General features: G+C 45.2%; 1 protein-coding gene across 1 annotated transcript in view; it reads left to right on the top strand.

Annotated features, from left to right (window-relative positions):
• Bmp6 (bone morphogenetic protein 6) overlaps nucleotides 1-17,277 on the top strand; it is a 136,457-nt gene extending 119,180 nt beyond the window's left edge. The window contains exons 3-7 of the mRNA XM_051194414.1: nucleotides 5,277-5,425; nucleotides 6,171-6,368; nucleotides 14,810-14,886; nucleotides 15,870-15,980; nucleotides 16,070-17,277. Coding sequence (XP_051050371.1) covers nucleotides 5,277-5,425; nucleotides 6,171-6,368; nucleotides 14,810-14,886; nucleotides 15,870-15,980; nucleotides 16,070-16,219 — 685 coding nt within the window. The 3' untranslated portion in view covers nucleotides 16,220-17,277. The remainder of the gene's footprint in view (nucleotides 1-5,276; nucleotides 5,426-6,170; nucleotides 6,369-14,809; nucleotides 14,887-15,869; nucleotides 15,981-16,069) is intronic.
• Nucleotides 17,278-17,560: the final 283 nt, after the last annotated feature.

Raw genomic sequence — 17,560 nt, 5'->3', positions numbered from 1 at the left:
CCTGAAGATATACAACAACCAAACCTCTTGAGAAGCTTCCAAGCCTTGCTCCAGATCCTATTATTTGTTTGTAAAGCACAGTGTAGAATTAAAATGATCAAAATATTGTGCTGTAGAGGTGTTTCGTGTTGGAGGGAAGTCAGGGTATATGTGTGGTAGGAAAGGACAGCAAGTCTTTGGGAAGGGCCTGCTACATACTTGGCCAGCTTGAATGAGATAGGAAAATAGATTTATGTTTCTGAGCACTGTGCCTTATGTATTATTCATTACTGGAAGCTGATTGCCTTTGATTGCATGCATCTCCATACATGTGGAGAGGAAGGCTGCATTAGTGGTTAGGATTATTTTATGAAACATCCTATTTTTTTTTTTTTCTAAACCAAATCAGCAGTATGTTAACTGTTTCATTACCCTACATTGGACAAGATGTAGAAATGTAGGATTGGAGAGTTAAAATAGGTAAGGTTAAGATATATTCTTCAAAGGCATAGGAATTCGGCATCCTCTTTGCGTTTGTCGCTAGGGCAGGCTGGGATAGGGTCTAGGCCACGGAGACACTGATTGTTTAAGTAGCTATATATAGCAGGCAGGGTAAGAAGCCCCGGATGGACACACTCATCAGTGGCAGTGCTCATCAAACAAAATGGGATCTGAGTGATGGTTGAGAGCAAAATAGTCAACAGGTACCTTACAGATCATGTCTTTCTTCGGTTTTAAGGCTTTTTTTTTTTTTTTTTTTTTTTTTTCCTTGTCGTTGTAGTTGTTAGGTGAATTGAGTTGGCCCTGTCAGTAAAAATCCAAAAGACCAGTTGGTGTGGCTGTGACCAGATGGGGAGTCTTCAGTTAGTGGTGCAGGGTATCTTAGCAGAGGCTTTCTCATTTCAGCTCTGCCAGAGTGTGATTAAGAGGACACAGATGCATCTTGTTGGTTTTTTGGAGACTCTTATTTTCCCAGTGCTAGGGCTGGAATCCTAGCAGCTGCCAGGCAAGTACTCTGACATGGAGCTAGAGACCTCCATCTACCTGAGGGAGGCCACACTAAAGGGGAGTCAGTACCTAAGATGGCCACAAGTCACTGAAGAAAATCAGTGTGTGTGTGGGGGGGGGGAGGGCAGAGAGTTTCTAGATGCTGTGAAATTGTGTCTTAGAGCTTAATTCCTTTGTTAAGTTCCTTGCACTCGTGGTATAAATGGGTGTTTCCTGCTCCACTTTTTCCAGTATAACAAAATACCCAAAATTGATATTTTATAAAGAACAGATTCCTTAGTTCATAGTTCTGGAGGATGAGCAATCCAAGATTAGGGAACCATAGCTGGTGAGTACCGCTTACATCATCACCAGGATGGAACGTAGGAAGAGTACAAACATGGAGAGAGAAAGGGGGGAACCTGCCCTCTATCAGGAACCTTCTTTGGTGACAAAGATACCATCCATTTGTGAAGGAAGGGCCTTTATGACTTAATCACACCACAAAGGCCCACTTTAGCATTCTGCATTGGAAAATAAGTTCCCAACCCATGACGTTGGGGGGACACCTTCAGACCTTAGCAGATGGTAGTGATGCCATCACACTGAGCACTGTTCTCTGAATGGGAGGAATAGAGCAAAGTCAGGAAGGTCTTGGGAGTTTCACCACAGCTAGCCACACTGAGAGCCTGCTTGCATGAACCTCTCAGGCACCCTGACCCTGGTGTGTGAGGCCAGCTCATGATTCTAACCCTGTTACTGCCCTCTATATGTAGCTGACTGTGATCTTTATTTGAGCTCCTGCTCGGTATTTTCAGCCTGTACCATGGACATTTCTAGATTCTACTTTTTATAGATGGGAATGAAGGCCATAAAGAATGGGCCTCTGGTACATGAGCCAAGAACTACTGCAAAAAATTCCTCCTAATGGAATATTCCAGACAAGCTTCTTGACAAGGAGACTTGCATATGTGGCCTTCTCTATCAGCGAGCTGTGGCCAAATCCTGCAGACGAACCTTCCAAATCAACGGTTTTTGAGTGTACCTGAACTCTCCTCATGAAAGCTCCCATTTGTCTCCACCCCTTCTGTGAAGAGATGGGAGGTGTGGTGTGGGCATCCGTGTGGAGGTCAGGCATCGTTTCTTGCAGTCTACTTTGAGACTGTGTGTGTTGTTTGCTGCTGCTTACACTGGGGTGGCTGATGGTTGTGAGATGAGGGCCAGCCTGGTCTACATAGTACAGTGAGTGTCTTGTAGAAGCACAACATCCTGTGTATATATGGATATTTCTTTATCCCAGTTAGTCCCGTTACTTTAAGTCTGTATGTTATTTCTTGTTATGGTTTGAATATGAAATGTTCAGGACTGGCTGGTGTGTTACACTCTTGGCCCAACTGGTGGTGGCATTTGGGGAGGCAGTAGGCCTACCTAGAGGCTAGCTTGGGGTGTATTCCACAGGGTGTGTTGCCCTTGTTTCTACTCTTCCCACCCTTTCCCTTCCTTCACCATCTGTCTTGGAGAGACAGCCTCAAAGTAAAGGGCTTCCCCTATAGCATATTCCCGTGGGCAGGGTGTTCTGCCTTTGCCCATGGGTCCAAGCAATTATGAATTGAACCCTATGAGCCAAAAGAAATCCTTCGTTCTTTAAGTTGTACTGTAAAGTATAGTCATGAGAAAGGGAATTAGCATATTGCCATCCCTTACAGAGGACCTGGGCATCCTAAAGTCAAGCCCCGTTCCCCACCTTGAACCAGTAGCTGTTGGACTGCATTTGTTTAGTCAGTCTCATAAGCATTGAGAACTGCCACGATCTCCACTGTAGTGAGCAATGGGTACCATGGAAACAACCCAAGATACCTGCAGTACTTACAACTACACTTGGCCTCCAATATTCACCATAAACCAATATTCACCAAGATGACCATAAACCATCATTTTAGAGTTTCTTTTGCGGTGATAAAAAACCATGCCAAAGCAACTTGTGGAGGAATGGATTTATTTGACCTACACTTCCACATCACTGTCCTTCATTGGAGGAAGTCAGAACAGGAACTCAAACAGGGCAGGAACTTAGAGGCAGGAGCTGATGCAGAGGCCATTGAGGGATGCTGCTTTGAGGGATGCTGCTTACTGACTTGCTTCTCACAGCTTGCTCAGTCTGCTTTCTTACAGAACCCCATAAAGGCCAGCCCAGGGTTGGCCCCACCCACAATGGGCTGGACTCTTTCTTACTCATGAATCACTAAGTAAAAAAATGCCCTACAGTCAGATCTTACAGAGACATTTTTCCAGTGAGGCTTCCTTCCCTTTATGACTCTAGTTTGTGTCAAGTTGACATAAAGCTAGCCAGTACAACCATATAAAATTAATCTTCCTCACCAGCTTCTTTCCATTGTCTCAAGTTTTACTCCTTTCAGAGCTATGCTTTGGCTTTCCTTTTTCTTTCATTCCCTTTCCTTTCTCTCTTTTCTCGATTTTCCATCTCCATTTTAGACAGTGATTTGTAGTGCTCAGATTATGGGTGTTCACTGCCATGATCAGCTCTCCATCTTTTCTTATGAACTCCACTCTTTAGAAACAAAACCATAATCATCCCAGGTCTGTGTACCAGCCTTGTCTGCCAGCCTTACCACATCCACACCGCCACATCTGCATCTTTATTGCATTTCCTTGGGTATTGGGTGCCTGTTGTATAGCTGAAGCTCTGTACCAACTGGACCCCTACAGGGGCTCTGTATGTAGGAACACACTCTGCCTCTTACCTTGAACATATCTCCAGTTCTTGGTTCTGGAGAGTGGCAGCCAAAGTCTGCCCCTAACACGATGATGTCATCAGCTTTCTTTGGGGATGGGGGCTGTTTTTCCCACAGAGCTGTCTGTGTTATTTCTGGATGGGGGTCTTCTATGACCTTACAGGGTGGATCTTAATGTCTTTCTGCATCTCCACTTCAAAGCATTGACTCACAGTCCCCTCTTGCTGTTTTCCCTGAACACCTCTCATCTCCCTGCTCACAGGGGGGTAGTCTGTCCACAGGGAATGTGACACATCCATGTGGGGGAGAGCTTTAAAGAGGACAAGCTTGAGTATGCCCCTGCAGACTGCTAAGCAGCTGAGTAAACTCCCTGTCACTCTACCTACTGTTTACATGTGGGAACAATGACAATAGAGTTCCCTTCTAACTCCAAGCTGCCTTGGAAGGGAGACACGTATTTCCCATCTAAGAAATCTAATATTCTAACTTCAGATGTTGCAGTGGCTTCAAAAAATGCCGATGAATGAGAAGTGAACTTTATTCATTTATTACAGGATGTCTTAGGAAATAATCTGGAAAGATAGTCTGTCGCTATGAAAAGATGAGCTCCTTGGTTTGTTCATTCACTAAATTCTCATACTTGTTTGCGTCCATCTTGGCTACATGATCCTGACCCATAACCTCATGTCTGAGTCTCAGTTTCCCAGCCGAAAATGGAGATAACTATACTCCAGCAGTGATGATTACTGTAACAACTAAGTGATGCGAGGTAAAAGGGTATATTCTGTAAATGTGCACTATGAGAATCTGATGCTTATTTTAAACTAATGAAAGCTTGAGTATCTTTTATGTAAATTGCATGGGATTAAAAGTGTTCCCAGTAATGGGTGTGTGTGTTTGTGTGTGTTTGTTTGTGTGTATGTGTGTGTGTGTGTGTGTGTGTGTGTGTGTGTGTGTGTGTATGAACATCATTGTATTATAATTAAATATTTGGGGAATGGTTGGTAAGTCTAAATGCAAAGTTTTTTTTGGACTCACATATATCTCATATCTTATACTGGTGGTGCTTACAGAGATTTGATCTGAGATACCTAATTTTTATATATTATTTGGATTCTGATATAATCTTGTTTTATACCTATTGCTCCCGCTTACCTACTTTTTAGAGTTCACTAACCATAAGTATTGCTATTAACCAATAAATAGCATCATAAATAAACAATGCCATAATAAAAATCAACTAAATATTGAGCAAAATCAAATAATATTTGTAATTTACCCAAATTCCAAGAAAGATTTAGAGTGGGAAACAGTAGGTCTTGGCAAATTTAAAGAGTCCCCTGATAGCTCATGTCCTGCATCTTTCCTTATTATGTTGCGTCTGTATTCTGTAGGATGCCTTTAGGCAGAGCTGTGGCTGGTAACCCAAATGGGCATGATCTGATTCAGCCTTCTTTAATGACAAGACACAATAAGAATGTACCACAAGACAGCAGGTGACTCTCTGACTCTCTGTGCCGTTTTGCTTTTTTTTTTTTTTTTTTTTTTTTTTTTCAGGGATTCTGACCTATTTTTGTTGGACACCCGTGTAGTGTGGGCCTCAGAAGAAGGCTGGCTGGAATTTGACATCACAGCAACCAGCAATCTGTGGGTGGTGACACCACAGCACAACATGGGACTCCAGCTGAGTGTGGTGACTCAGGATGGTGAGTTGTGACCCACACAGTGCCAGCATCTACCCACAGTCATTTTCATTCATTTCCTCTGTAGCAGCCGTGGTGGGACCATTGTTTGTAGCCCTGGTCTCGGCGCCAGGATGACCTTGTTTTCTATTTCCTCCTGACCACATCGAAAAGCAAAAACCTTTCTTCTAGGAAGAGCTTGGAAGCAAGCTCAAGCCATGTCCCCAGTGAGAGGAGGACAGTTTCCCCAGGCTGAGCCAGGTAGAAGAATCCCCAGAGAAAGGCAAGAAACTTGGGGCATACAGCTGAACCATAGGCCACTCATCTAGCATGTGTGAGTCCCTGAGCTATACCCAGTACCAAAAGATAGAAGAGATGGAAGGGACTAGGAAGGAAAGGGAGAGCACAGGAAGAGGAAGGTCGTTAGAATCTGACTGTCTGATTAAGGTTGCGGAAACTTCCCCTCCTGAGTAGCTCTTTGCTTCGGTTCAACTCCTGCATAGCTGTTCCACTGATGGAGAGAAATATAGCAAGGAAGGAAGTATGAATATCAATGGGTAAGAGGACCAGAAGGAAGAGCGTTCCTTGGGTTGATCCTGTACTTTGGGAGGCACATTTTGAGTCTGCCCATCAAAAGGGAGCCAGCCTGTGGGAGAATGTATGGGGCCTTGCCCACATAGTATGTGGAAGAATAGAGTTACCTCATCATGTGGCTTTGAGACTAAGGTTCTGTGGAGTAAAGAAGGGTGGGCTTTGGTTTGCATTAAAGGACTCCACATCAACCCCCGTGCGGCGGGCCTGGTGGGCAGAGACGGCCCTTACGACAAGCAGCCCTTCATGGTGGCCTTCTTCAAGGTGAGCGAGGTCCACGTGCGAACCACCCGGTCAGCCTCCAGTCGGCGTCGGCAGCAGAGTCGCAACCGTTCCACCCAATCACAGGATGTGTCCCGGGGGTCCAGTGCTTCAGGTGAGTGTGGATAGAGCCTTGGTACCCATCGGGACAAAGGTACCTATGGCCCCAGATGTTGGACCGCTTCTCCTCAGCAAATATAGTGCCTAGTGTGGGTGGTCCTAAAAATGATGGTAATGTCCTGGTCACGGATACCTGTATGGGATCCTAGGACCCTCAGAGCACTATTACCCAAAGGCTGAAGCTGTAGGCATCCCTACTGCCTCTTGATTCAGACAAGCATTCTTCTGTTGGATGAGATTTCTACAACTCTTGTTTTTTTTCCTTCCTACAAAAATCAAATAGAAGCACTTCAATTATTTTAATATTTGAATTTGTTTTATTTAACTCATAAATGTGTTGCCTGGCTGACTGTATATGTATATATCATGTGTGTGCCTGGTGTCCCTGGAGATCAGATGTGCCTTTGGAACTAGTACAGATGGTTGTGACCCACCATGTGGATGCTGGGACCTGAACCTAGGTCTTCTTGTTGAGGCCAGAAAGTTTTCAAGTGTTTCTTTTCTTCATATTTTTTGGATACTTGCATATATACATAGTGAGATTTCATGGAGATATTCTTTATTTACATTACATATATAAGTCCTATGTTAATTTTATGCATTATTTTCTAGTGCATTTTGGTTTGACCACCACCCATCAAATGGTGCTTTTCAGACTTGGGACACTCAACTTGTGTGAAGGAAGTGTGAAGGAAGCATAAATGTTATATGGGGCTGGAGAGATGGTTCAGTGGTTAAGAGCACTGACTGCTTTTCCAGAGGACTTGGGTTCGCTTTCTAGCACCCACATGCCAGGGGACCTGACACCCATGGCAAAACACCAATGCATATAAAAAACAAAACAAAATAATAACAAAAACAAATAGCCCAAACCATTCATGCTCTCTGGGTTTTACATGAACTATTGGCTGAGAACAATAGTCCACTCAGAGCCTCTAAAGTAGATTTTATTGGCTCAATATACTGAGAAGTTCAGGTTTCTTGCTTCAGTTTGGTTGGATTGTTAGGAAGTGATGATACTAGAAAGTTCTGTTTCTCATGTTTCTTGTTAGTGGACTCCTCACAAAGACAGTCAGTGTATGGGAAGGTTTCCCAGAGTCTCGGGGTGATTTTGGCAACCTCATCTTCAAATACAAGAGTTCTCTGCCTTGCTGGGTTCAGCAGGAAGCCAGGCTTGCTGTTCATTGGACTAGCTTTTAGCACATACCCAACCCTGATCATCTTGCTGCCTAGGAAATGCTCTGATTGGCCAAGCCTACCTTGGCACTCAGTTCTATTCTGGGATAAGCAAATCCAAAGAGCATGAGAGAAGAAGCAGCCCCCAGTGTCTGAGGATTAATTCCAACATTCAGAAGTCTTTTCTAGAACTGGGAGGAGCGGGAAATGGAAGTTCCTAGAAGCAAATGCATAGCAACTGTGAAGTGGTACTGGGTTCCAGCTGTAACATGGCTCACACTAGTGTGAGACCTGGGTTCCTTGGGTATTGAACAGTCCAGAAAACAAGTGTGACATTGAGTATCTGCACTGGGCATTTCTGTCAGAATTTTCTCTTTCTGGCAACCTTGTGACTTTGGAGAAACATGCCCGGTGGGCCTGAGCTTCAGTTCACCCCTCTGTGTCCTGGACAGAGTGTGGGGGTTTGGTGAAATGCAGTCATGCGGTACATAATCCTCTTCAAAGATTCCTTATAACACTTGTAGGTATAAGCGCTCAGAGCACGAGCTGGGAACCCAAGGAGGCTGTTTACTTTTAAGGTAGCTCACAACTGCCATCTTTGGTACCCAGGAAGAATGGGTGCAGCCTCTCCAAGCACCCCACTTTTCTTTGGGAGGTAGTGTCTTCCAGATCTTAGGCTGTGACTTAACTAAGCCTTCTCTTATGCCAGTGACTTGGATGTGACCCTTGAGTAGCCCCACCCAGTGTGATAGGACATTTTGCTTCTCCTTGTCATAGTGTTTCTTGGAAGCACTGAACAGCATGGGTGTTCCTGTATTTACCATTAGAAACAGTCAGGATTGAGGACTTAAAAATATAAAAAAATGCCTGCTTTGCTTTTCCCTCCCGGGAGGCAGTCTGCTGAATTGAATTACCGCTGAATTGAATTGCATTCTCCTCTGGGGGCGGATGACGAATTCAGCCAGTGGTAGGCTTCATTTGGAAACTGTGGCCAGTTTGCTTACTAGGACCTCAGACTGTGGAGGCATCCCTTGCAGTGTTGATTGCTTTTTAAAATTATAATTTCACATGATTGACTCAACACTCACCCTGCCTGCCCAATATATAGATAGGCCAGTTCTTTTTAATTAAGAAAATGTGTTGTCTCTGGTTTTGGCTTTAGCAAAGCCAACCAATTACTTTTTTCCAAGTCCCTTTCAACTTTTTCTTTCAAACTGATGAGTTAACATTAATTTTGGGTATCAAAGTGGCCTAATTTGTAACCAGGTCTAAGGATCCCTATTGTCCCTTGGTCTCCCCACTCCACTTTCCAACCCAGGCCTTCTAAGTTTGCTTTGTTCTCTGATCTCATATATTTCAGACCCCACGAAAGCACTGATACAGAGGGGCCTCTCATGTCCATCTTCTCTGAACCTCCAAGGGCATGAGAAGGGCCTCGAATTCAGCTCCTCAAAGTTCTGCTTTATGCACTGGGCTCTTCTATTAGTGGACATGCAGAGGGACAGACTTCTACCCGAGGAAGGATTTCTATGGCTGGAGATGCAGCTCAGTTGACAGAGTGCCTGCCTAGCATGACAAAGCCCTGAATTTGATCCCTAGTGCTATATTAACTGGGTATGGTAGTGCATGCCCATAATCCCAGCACTTGGGAGGTGCACAAAAGAGGATTAGAAGTTCAAAGTCATCCTTGCCTACATAGAGAGCTGGAAGCCAAACAAACCTCTTGGATATAGTATAAAACTGTCCCAAAGTAAATACATAGAAACCCTAAAACCAACTAATCAACCCAACAGCAACAAACCCCAGGAAAACTAAGAAAGGAAAGAAGGAAGATTTTCTGAAAATATGGCCTGTGCTTGGAGAATGGCATGTCTCTTTCTAGGCTTCCCTTCGTGACCTAGTTCATTTTCAGAAAAGATGCCATCTTACCAGTGTGGCTCCAGCCAGTTCCTTCCCCCAAGCCTTTCAGAATATCAGAGGGAGAGATTTCCACTCTTTGGTTACCCACTCCTTCTATAGTACAATCCCAGGGCATTGACACTTCTTCCCAAAGAGGCCTTGTCTAGAAGAAGCCCACCAGGGACATCTTGCACCTGAGTAAAGATGTCAGCATCATTCATCAAATCACCTGTCATCAGAGTGAAACATGACAAGCAACTATTTTAGGAACTGAGCTGAGGATTCCGGAGACAGACAGGCCTGCCCACCACAAGGCAGTGGCCAAGAGCCCACCTGCTGCCTCCCAGTCCCCAGAGCCCACCCCTGCCTGCTCTACCATTTGTACTTGACTTCAAGCTGGACTCTGCCGACACGTGCACGGGACCGTAGGTTTGCAGGGAAGTGTCCCTGCATGGTGCCCACGTGCCCATGCTTCTCTGCAGCTGTCCTCTCCACAGGAATGGTGGACATTGGCTGATCTGCACTTTTCTCATGGGCTTGCACAGCCTCAGGACATATCTTTATTGTTTTTACACCTGTTTGACAGTGCTGGGCTGAGCGACTCTATGTAGCCCAGGAGGGATTCTTATGAATCTGGCAATTGTTTCCCAGCCCCAGTTCTTGCCAGTCTAGTGCGCTCTGAACCCCTGCCTTTCAACTGTAGTTTGAAGTCTCTGCTGGCTGCCATTCTCCCCTCTTTTATAATATTTCTCTTGGCCTCTGCTGTTTTGTCTTGTGGGGGACTGAGATACCATTTGGCCAATCCATTGTGAGAGCAATGAATGGATGGCCTTGAAGGGTGATTTCCTTTGGCAAGTCCAGGTTCTGCTGTAGATACTTTTTCTAGACCCTACATGACACATCTGGGGAGGAGAGGGCCATTTATGCCATTTCTTCTAATGAGTCTGATGCTGTGACTTTGAACTGGTCTTTGTTTTATCAGATGACCATTGGAATTGTTACTGACACCCCCTATTTTTTTTTTTCTTGCTTGCAAGGGAGGGGGATTTTCTTTTGGTGGCACTGGGCTCTGAAACCAGGATGTTGTGCACATTAGACAGCTGCTTTACCACCGAGCTGTGGCCCAGTCTTCCCTATCGCTATTACCAGATGATGTAAAATTTTGTTCTTGCTGCTTCTGCCTATGAAATAGCAAGCCCTCAGGACAGAGCATCCTCATTCAGGACTGAGCATCCCCAGGCAAGGCTGTGTCATTGCTCTGTTGCCATCTGGGGATAAATTCTCCTACCACCTCTTTCCCACCCAGCCCAGCATGCATCTCTAAGACTCTCAGGAAAGTGACTTTCACAGCTCCATGTGCCGTTGACCCAGTTATTGATGGCTCATATCTCCAGTCCCTTACATTTTCCACTGGGTCCATTCAGTATGCTTCCAGCACAAGAGAAGTAACCAGGATGAATGCCTTAGAAAACCATTTGAGTATCCTGTCCACATTGAAAAAGTTTCATGTTTGGGGGTTTTTGTATCACACAAGGTCAGCCAGCTTAGGAAAGGTGATACACATATTGTGGAACCTGAAAAAAAACCTCAAAATCTGAACCGCTTCTGGTCTAGTCCCGAGCCTTTTGATTCTCAACTTTAGTAAAGCAGAGTAGGTAGACGTAAGATGCCCAGGAAGTTAGAATGACTACCAGCCATGGGAGGCTCCAGGGAGTCAGGGGGCACCTCAGCCTAGGAGTGACTGAGTGAAAGGAAGTCACATGCATCCCATGAAGCTTCGGCGTTTAAGGGAAATCTTGTCTGCTTTAAGGCGTATGGTTGAGAGGAGATCACATATTAGTTAAGTAGCATCTATATAACCTTGAAATGCTAGAATTGCACTGGACCGGGCCTTTATGTGACCACCGGCATTGATCATACTGGTATAAACCAAATCTAGACAGAAAGCCAAGCCCCTCTGCAGTCTGTTGAGGCTCCTGAAGCCAGAACTCTGAACCCCAGTGGGTCCCCTGCACTTTCCTGACCAGGCAACACAAGGAGCCTGCACCTCCCACATCCCCTCAAGGGCATGTTGTTTCCCAGGTGGAATGATTGGGAGGGAGAGAGCTTTCTAGAGATGAGGTGGGGCTTAGAAGACTAGAGATAAGGCAAGGACAGCTAAGCCATGGAAACAGGGGTGTCTTTTTAACAGCTACTGTTTGGGTTTTGCCCTTGTCATTTGAGGAGAAAGGGGGGATAACAGTGGGTGTCCTCTTTAAAAGAAGGGGGAGGAAGAAAGGAGAGAGAGAGGGGAAGGAAGAGAAGGGAGGGAGGGAAAGAAAAGACCTGGGATGTTAGGCCATCGGGCTTGGCAGCAGGTACCTTTATCTGCTGAGCCACCTCACTGACCCTGCCCTCCTGTCTTGAAGCAAGGCACTATATAGGGCAGCTGAGGGCCAGGCTTTGCTTGCTGTGTTAAGCTTATTGCAGCGCAGCCAGACCTTCTTGAAGATGTATCTTGAGATTGGTACCAAGTGTTCGTGTCAGTGTGTCCCTGGGCTGCCTGGCATCCTGGGGGCCAAAGGCAGACTTTGGCTCTGCCTGGAGCAATGGTGTCCCTGCCTCCAATCCTCCGAGGCAGCACCAGAGGCATTTGTGTGCTCAGACGCACCTGGACAGCATGGTACTTGTTCCTGGTGGTTCTGACGTAGGTCTGGATGGAGCTCTAGTGTCCCTTTGGTGGCACTGCTGGTGGCTCCCAGATTTGTGCACAGGATGCCCACTGAGTCGGACACTGTGTCCCTGGGCTATATCGTTGGCCTTGGGGCTAGAGTGGCTCTGTATTTTCATGGTTTTGTTTTTGCCTCTAACTCTGTACCCTCCCCTTTCTCAGCCCTCACTTCGACAAAGCTGTAGGGTTTTTTTTTTTTTCTCCCCCATTTAAGTAGATATGTTCTTATTAAATTTTAGCTGCATACTTTTTTTTTTTTAATTTAACCTGGCCTTCCTCACATCCCTTTTGTAAAGATATCAATGGTGGTGTGGGTAAGAGGATTTTTTTTTTTTTCCAGCTGCCTGTCAAACTGTAAAAACAACACACACACAAAAATTGGGTCAGCATCATTCCATGTGGAGCTCAGGGCACCCACCCCTGAGCTACAGAAACAAATATTCCAAAGGTCAGGGACCTTCACAAATATTTATACGCTCTTTGCCAGCCCTCACCATGGAACTATAAGGAAACACAAGCTTGGCCTGAGAATATCTGTAGGAAAGGAAATAGGAGGACTGAATTCCTGCTTTTCCTCTTTCTGGCCTCAGTCCTTAGTAACAAAAACGTCAATGTCTGGCTCTAAAAGAAATAGCTTCTCTTTCCAGAAAGTTCTCTGTGTTGAGAACCAAGGGAATCAGTCCAGGCATCTTCTCAGACAGCTGGGATGGTTGGGAAGTGGACGGAGTTCTTGGACTATGGGATCTTGGGTCTGCCGCAGAACAGAAGCTTCAAGTCCATGGGTGAAGTTGTCCCTGCCTGCGTTCTAACAACAGTTTTCAAATACGCCAACCAGGCGACCTTCAGTTCCATTCTAATGTGAGCCAACTCATTAGAGCAAGGTCCCAGGCAGGAATGCCACACCTTATCAGACACCATCCTGAGGTGAAGTCTCCAAGCCACCCACATCGTGTCTATTTTTCCTACAAATTGAGGACTTTCTGTGCCCACTTCTTTATTTTTAATAGCCTTCTCCAGAAGCTCTGTATTTAAGATTACCAATTTGTTATAAACTCAGGAATGGCCAGATCATTGGGGTCCTGGAGTTTCTATACCCTGTCCGGCCGGGTACACAGCTCTTTCACAGCATCACGATGTACTAACATCTGGATATGTGGCTGAGCATCATGGTTCAGGGTTTGTGTGTGGTAACTCAGTCCATTCTGTGTTGCTATAACAAAGTATCTGAGACTGAGTACTATATGAGAAAAAGTTTTATTTTAGCTCATGGTTTGAAACCTGAAAAGTTTAGCTGGCAACATGTGATGAAGACCTCACAAAGTGTCATAGTTAGAAGATAGTCATTTGTATTGAGTTGTAGTTGAGCTACCTGCAAACATTTCTCACACAGCCCCTTTGAGTCTCCAAGTTCTTGGAGGACAGAAGCTATACATGATTCCTCTGTTTCCCTGGCACCAGGCAGAAGATGCGCATAAGACAGAAAAGCTTCTCTGATGGGCTGATAAGCATCACCTTGTCCCCAGGCCTCCCGGTGAGGGTGTTAAGCAAGGCCAGTGGCTCCTGAACTGTACAGGCAGGTTCAGCAGATTGTTTTGGGGAACTGATGACTTTGGAATGATTGTTTTAGGGCACATATAAAGAGCTCAACAACTGTAAGGAGTATGGTTTTTCCGCCCGCTGCTGGTCTTGTCCTGCCACCATGCCAGCCCCAATTAATACACCGAGACTCTGTATTAGATATAATTCTGTTGGCCCGGTACTAGTTTCTTATCGGCTAGCTCTGTCTTAATTATTAACCCATTTCTATGTATTTCCACATGGTCTTACCAGGAGCGGAGGAATGGCGGTTCTGTTCTCTCCAGACTCTCCATCTTGGCTCTCCATGTTGACCCCTCCTTTCTACTTCCTATTTCCTCCTTATCTCCTAGCCCCTCCTATCTTCCTTTCCTATTGACCAACAGTGCTTTATTCATTAACCAGCATGAGAAACATTTACAGAATGACATCTCCCATCAAACAACAGCAGGGAGGCTGGAGCCCATGAACAGGAGAGTGTAACATCCCAATGTCCCCCAAAATGGGCCAGAAGCTATCGCTCAAGCCCCATGTCATGACTGGATAGTCCACATTTGAATAGTGACTCCTGTCTGGCACAGCTCCCTGGTAATGACTGGGGATCTCCACACATGTCTGTAGACCCTGCACGAAGCAGACCTACATGATGCACATCTGCTATTTAAAGGTGTGCATGGAATCAACAGGGTGGCACAGCAGCCCCCAGGATGGGCAAAGTGCAGTGTTTTCTAAAGCTCGCCTAACCCAGTGCCAACTTCTCTAACTCTTATCACATTCTTCCACAACCCAAGGGGAATGGATTACTTAAACCACTTTTAATGTATTATTTATGTATTAAATGATATCATATATTATTTAATGTATTATTTAAATAAGATTAGAAGAAAAAAATCAAATGATTAATTTCTCCAGGAGTTCTAAGTTTAGGGAAACAAATGGGGACCATGTGTGTCAACAGGGGTCTGGTTCAGTTGTCCTGAGCATCACACGGTGCCTGGCATGTGTGAGAGGAGAGCTCTCATATGAATGAAGGAGCGAGTGAGTTAATGAATACATCTTTTTTATCTCCCCAGCAGACTACAACAGCAGTGAACTAAAAACAGCATGCAAAAAGCATGAGCTGTATGTGAGCTTCCAGGACCTGGGGTGGCAGGTGAGTCGTCAGAGTAAGGATGGGCCTCAGTGGGCATCTCACCAATCGACGGCTGCCGTCATTAGCTTTGGGGATGAGTTGATTCTGAATCCAAAGGAGTAAGACACCCGGCCAGCTGGTGTACTAAGCACCCCACCCCCTATGTGGGCTTTCCTCTTTCCTCATTCTTTCAAAGCTTGAGGGGTATGAAAATTTATTTGGATGATTTAAGCAGCTTTTACTTTTAAATCAGATTTCAAAGTGCTTTTTTTTTAAACTTTTAAATAATCAAATTATAGAAAAATCTGATGATTAACTTCTTCAGTAGCTCCACACTGGCTCGCCCAATGGAAGAACATGTTTGGCTCACACCAAGTACAGCTAAATGTGATGAAATGGGAGCTCACAGTTGTTCTGTACTTAGGTGGCATTATTTTGCCAGGAGCACAGTGGGATCCTGCAGATGACCTTTGGGTTTAAGTAGACGTGACAGATCCTGACCTACAGTATTCTGACTACTTTTCAGCTGATGATGTAGGAATAGTATGTGTTCACTAGGTATAGTGCCCTGAGTTTTGAAGTTGAATCTTTCCAGGCTAGAGTCTCCCCATCACTGGATCACTGGACATGATGGGTGGCGGCAGCAAGCTGCAACTCCCAGTTAGCCACACGGCAAACTGCAAATTAGGATGCTTAGTATTTTAGGTGTATTATGGGCATTTTCAGCCAAGGAGCATTTGTACATCAAGCTCAATTGCAGACCTAGCAGGTTTGTACCAGCTAAGTCATATGAGTCCATGGAAAGGTTGGAGGCTCTAGGGTCAGACCAACCAGGTTCATACCATAGCTTCACTTGAACGTGAACTTGGGCAATTCCCAAACCTCCCTGCCTGTCCCCATACTGTGCACTGTGATTAGTGCCTGGGGCCACTGGGAGTGGATATAGGGAGATGATGTAGGGGCACCCGGTGACCCCCCACTGCTTCCTTTTGTTTCCTCTCAAGGACTGGATCATTGCACCCAAAGGCTATGCTGCCAACTACTGTGATGGAGAGTGTTCCTTCCCACTCAATGCGCACATGAATGCCACCAACCATGCCATTGTACAGACCTTGGTGAGTATCCTAACTTGTCTGTAAGTGGGATCAAGCCCAGACCAGGAGTTTCTTCTAACAGTCCCTCTCCCATTTCTATTTTGGAACAGGTTCACCTTATGAATCCCGAATATGTTCCCAAACCATGCTGTGCGCCAACTAAGCTGAATGCCATCTCGGTTCTTTACTTTGATGACAACTCCAACGTCATCTTGAAAAAATACAGGAATATGGTTGTGAGAGCTTGTGGATGCCATTAAGTCGAAGCCAGTTGTGGGAGTGACTCTGCCTTGGACTCCTAACTAAATCTGCCTTAAAACACATTAAGAAGCACAGTGAAGGGGATGATGGCCCTCTGGGAGTATCTCCTGCTGGTGCCTTAGCCCAAGGGGGATTTTATGAGGACCTTGCTGATGACTTCCCAGCTCACAACCGAGCATTTGCTGTCTGTGGGAAGTTGTAATGCTTTCAGAACAGGCCTGGGAACCACAGACCCATGCCTGTACTCACTTTCCCCAGTCCCACCCAGACTAGTTTTATCATTTAGGTCTAGCTTGTTTGTGGTGTAAGAGAATAACCTTGAAGGAATACTAAATAATCCCTGGCTGAAAGAGCAGCAGGTTCAGTAGCACCCATCACTGGGAGACCTTGCAGATAACAGAACGGGGAAGGAGAGAGCTCAATCAGACTGCATTCCTAGCAAAGCCAGCTCACCCAAGACCTGCACTCTGGCCATCAATGCGCTTGTTGGAGCTGCCTCATTGCAGTTCCATGTTTTTTGTTTACTCTTGGCAGTGTGAGCATCTAATTTCGGCCATATCAAAACTGTAGCATTTCTATGCCTCCCCCCTACCCCCACTCCTGAATTCTTTACTAGAACCCAAAGTGGATGGACCACACTTTGTGGTGGGGCCATGAAGCATCTTCTGACCCACATAACAGCAGAAAGTGACCCTGCACCTCAAGTCATGGATAGACTAGCTTGACAAGCTCTTTACCATCAGGAACACTGGCTCCAACACACCAGCTCTCTAACTCCGTTCTTTGCCTTTTCCCTACAGTAGCATTCCATGGCTCAGGGCTAGTCTACAGCAGAAACCCACAGAGGAAGGCCCCTTGGCCCCTAAGAATGGGTTTGTCGAGGTGAGCATGCTGTTTGTGAACCAAAACCACGATTTCCTCTCGTAGAAAGTAAGCCTCAGATTAAAATCATAGAGTATTTTTTAGATGTCTTTTTCACAATCATGTACTGGGAAGCCAATTTCATACTAAACTGATTACTGATTATTAAATAATACGTTTACAATCTGTAACTGTACTTACAGCTTTTTTTTTGTAAATAGAAACTATAATTTATTGTCTATTTTATATCCATTTTGCTGTAACATTTAAGCAAAGACCAGACTTTTTTCTTTAAAAAAAATTTTATTTAGAAAGTATAAATCAATTGTACCACTTGAGTTTTCTTTTAATACAAGACACACGAAGCAAAGCTGAAGCCACTGTGAGCTGGGCCTCTAGAGCTGGTTCTCAAGGACAGCTGTGACCCATGCATGATTAATAATAAATGTCCGTAACAGACTGGCAGGTGCCTTCGCTGC

The sequence above is a fragment of the Phodopus roborovskii genome, unplaced genomic scaffold, assembly GCF_943737965.1.
Source record: "Phodopus roborovskii unplaced genomic scaffold, PHOROB, whole genome shotgun sequence".
Lineage (NCBI taxonomy): Eukaryota > Metazoa > Chordata > Mammalia > Rodentia > Cricetidae > Phodopus > Phodopus roborovskii.
The sequence above is the reverse complement of the archived record's forward strand: the minus strand, read 5'-3'. Positions and strand labels throughout refer to the sequence as shown.